Source organism: Helianthus annuus, chromosome 3, assembly GCF_002127325.2.
Source record: "Helianthus annuus cultivar XRQ/B chromosome 3, HanXRQr2.0-SUNRISE, whole genome shotgun sequence".
In the NCBI taxonomy this organism is placed as follows: domain Eukaryota; kingdom Viridiplantae; phylum Streptophyta; class Magnoliopsida; order Asterales; family Asteraceae; genus Helianthus; species Helianthus annuus.
The window spans coordinates 136,519,203-136,522,916 of NC_035435.2; the positions used below are offsets into that span (position 1 = coordinate 136,519,203).

Here is a 3,714-nt window from a genome sequence, read left to right on the forward strand (position 1 = left end):
TGCAAAAATGTTGCTCGCCCTCTGGCAAGCATCACAGGACCTCACCCACTCATGGGCATCACGGAAAATAGTCGGCCAAAAGAATCCGGTGTCAAACACTTTCCTCGCCGTGTTGTTCGCTCCGTGGTGGCCTCCCGTGGGTCCTTCGTGACAGTGGCGTAAAATATCCCTCGCCTCGTCACCATACACGCATCGCCGGATCATCCGATCCGCTCCTACCCTAAATAAGTAAGGGTCATCCCAGAAGTAATGCTTAACATCCGCAAAGAACTTTCGCTTCTGCTGATGGGTCATCCCCTTGATCAGGATGCCACTAGCTAAGTAGTTTGCAAAGTCAGCAAACCATGGGGAATCATCACTAGTCTCGATCCTCATGAGGAACTCATGGGGGAAATTGTCATTGATGTTAGGCCCACGAGTTTCCTTTTCCTCGGAATGCTCAAGTCAAGACAAATGATCGGCTGCCAAATTCTCAGCTCCTTTTTTATCACGGATTTCAATGTCAAACTCTTGCAGCAACAAAATCCAACGTATCAATCTCGGTTTAGCATCCTGCTTGCTAAAAAGATACCGAAGGGCTGCATGATCCGTGTACACAATGGTCTTGGAAAGGACAAGATATGACCGAAACTTATCGAAGGCAAAGACCACAGCTAGGAGCTCTTTCTCGGTCGTGGTGTAGTGCTCCTGAGCGTCATTCAAGGTCTTGCTCGCATAGTAAATCGGGTGAAAGTGTTTATCTCTCCTTTTACCCAAGACAGCCCCGACTGCGAAGCCACTCGCATCACACATCAACTCAAATGGCAACTCCCAGTCGGGAGCAACCATGATCGGGGCATTCACCAACTTCTCCTTCAACAGCTCAAATGCCCGAAGGCATTCATCAGAGAAAACAAACTGGGCATCCTTCTCGAGGAGCTGAGTCATGGGACGGGCGATTTTGGAAAGGTCCTTTATGAATCGCCGGTAAAAACCTGCATGACCCAGAAAACTCCTAATAGATTTCACGGATGTGGGAGGTGGGAGCTTTGAAATAGTCTCGATTTTGGCTCGGTCAACCTCGAGCCCCGCCTGTGAAATCTTGTGCCCAAGCAAAATGCCCTCCTTCACCATGAAGTGGCATTTTTCCCAATTCAACACAAGGTTGGCTTCTTCACATCTAGCCAACATCTTTTTCAGATTCCCGAGACACTGATCAAAAGAACTTCCAAACACAGAAAAATCATCCATGAAAACCTCCATGGAGTCCTCGATCATGTCGTGAAAAATGGCCACCATACACCTCTGAAACGTGGCCGGGGCATTGCACAGTCCAAAGGGCATCCGCCGGTAGGCGAATGTGCCATAGAGACATGTGAATGTCGTCTTCTCCTGATCCTCAGGAGAGATGGGAATCTGAAAATATCCTGAAAAACCATTAAGGAAGCAGTAGTACATCCTTCCCGATAACCTCTCCAACATCTGATCAATGAAAGGGAGTGGGAAATGATCCTTCCTCGTGGCATCATTGAGTTTGCGGTAGTCAATGCAAACTCTCCATCCGGTGACAGTACGAGTAGGAATCAACTCGTTTTTCTCATTGGTCACCACTGTCATGCCTCCTTTCTTCGGGACTACCTGTACAGGGCTAACCCACGGTGAATCAGAGATCGGATATATCAAACCTGCATCAAGTAGTTTGATGACCTCTTCTTCACAACCTCCTGCATGTTGGGGTTCAAACGCCCCTGATGCTGTACTACAGGTTTAAAGTCCTCCTCCATCAAGATCTTTTGGGTACAAAAGGATGGGTTGATCCCTTTTATATCCATAATCTTCCAAGTAATCGCCTTCTTATGCTGCTTCAGGACTTCAAGCAATCGATCCTTCTCTTCCTTCGACAATATGGCAGAAATGATAACGGGCAGATGAGTCTCACCCTCCAAGAAAGCATACTCCAAATGATCTGGGAGCTCCTTAAGCTCAACCGAAGGTGGATCCTCAATAGAAAGGCGCGCTTTAGGCTCAGTAACGCGATCCATAACCTCAAAAACCTCGGGACACGGGGGAGACGCGTGACCTATCAGACAGGTCACCTCCTCAACTAATCGGTCCACACGGGGCGAACCAAAAGTCTCCCCTCCTAGCAGCTGTGTGTCCACAACATCCTCCTCGAATGTAGCATGAAGATGATCACTCACATACGTATCGATAGTCTCAATGAAGTAGAGTGTATCATCCCGACTTTGTGAGTGTTGCATGGATTTCCCTATATCAAAGGTAACCTCCTCATCATCAACCCTAAGAGTAAGTCTACCGGTGCAGACATCAATCAAGGCTCTCGTAGTGGCTAGGAATGGGCGACCTAAGATAAGTGGAACGTTTTTATCCTCATCCATGTCCAGAATCACGAAATCGACAGGAAAGACAAACTTGTCGATTTTCACCAGCATATTCTCAACTATGCCTCGAGGGTACTTCACTGAACGGTCGGCTAGCTGAATGCTCATACGAGTCGGCTTGGGCTCTCCCAAGTCTAGCTTAGCAAAAACCGCATATGGCATGAGGTTTATTCTAGCTCCAAGATCAGCCAATGCATTGCTGACCGACAAACTACCGATCAAACACGGGATAGTGAAACTCCCAGGATCATTCATCTTCTTCGGTAGTTTGTTCTGAAGAACTGCTGAACACTCTTCATTCAAGGTCACCTGCGAAAGCTCCTCAAGTTTCTTTTTGTTGGATAGGATATCCTTCAGAAACTTGGCATACATGGGCATTTGAGCAAGTGCCTCGACAAATGGTAAATTTATATGAAGTTGCTTAAAAAGCTCGAGGAATTTACCATAGTGTTCTTCCATTTTCTGCTTCTTCAACCTCCCCGGATATGGAATGGGAGGGACATACTCTCTCACTGGCTCCTTGGGTCGTGCGGTACTTGCTGGGACTCGCCTCTATTGCACCTCACCCGGAGACTCAGCCTCAATCTCCTCATCAACCTCATCGTCATCGACTGGCTTTTCTGGAACAGCCGGAGGGATGGTTTGAGCGGTTTTGCCGCTTCTCAACGTGATGGCCTTTGCAGTAGCATTTGGATTTGGCTCTGTGTTGCTCGGAAGGCCCCCCTGTTGTCTCTCAGACAACATCTTGGCAATCTGGCCAACTTAGTTCTCAATGGTCTGCATTGAAGCCTTTTGGCTTTTCAACTCACTCTCGTGCCTCGTGAAACGGCTGTCATACTCCCTAAATCGCTTCTCATTCTCAGCCTTTTGAGTGTTTTGACCAGCTAAGATTTGACTAAGCATATCATGCACACTAGGATCACTAGAAGGAGGCGTCTGCTGAGGTCGAGGTGGACCATATGCTCCATGAGCTGGAGCTGTGGGACGTGGAGCAAATCCGGGTGGATGTCGGATTATAAGTATTGCTGTAAGGATTATTTTGAGGACGGTATTGATTTCCCATGAAATCAACATGCTCGTGTGACATCTCTCCCGTCGGAAAATCACCTACCTAATATGCCCCCCACTCGAAGAACCTCTCGAGTGGATTTCCATCACTCGATCAAATTTCGAAGATAAGGCATCCATACGTGCTGTCATGGCTGTGTAGTCGTCCACATGATGAACTCCCTGTCGAGAACTCTTTCCCCTCGGGGGCTGTTGTGTCCGGTTTTTCGCGGCACACTTTTCAAGAATCTCAAATGCCTCGGTAGCATTTTCCGTGCCGATATCA

The 3,714-nt window shown here is 47.8% G+C and overlaps 1 protein-coding gene across 1 annotated transcript; it reads right to left on the reverse strand.

The window, feature by feature from the left end:
• Positions 1-1,658: 1,658 nt before the first annotated feature.
• Positions 1,659-2,840, reverse strand: LOC110932073. The gene has a single exon (XM_022175434.1). It carries the CDS (start codon positions 2,838-2,840, stop codon positions 1,659-1,661), a length of 1,182 nt encoding a protein of 393 aa, XP_022031126.1.
• Between the last annotated feature and the right edge of the window lie 874 nt (positions 2,841-3,714).

What these genes read in the sequence shown, in the direction of transcription:
- LOC110932073 (XM_022175434.1), bottom strand. Translation starts at nt 2,840, where the DNA reads ATGGAAGAACACTATGGTAAATTCCTCGAGCTTTTTAAGCAACTTCAT.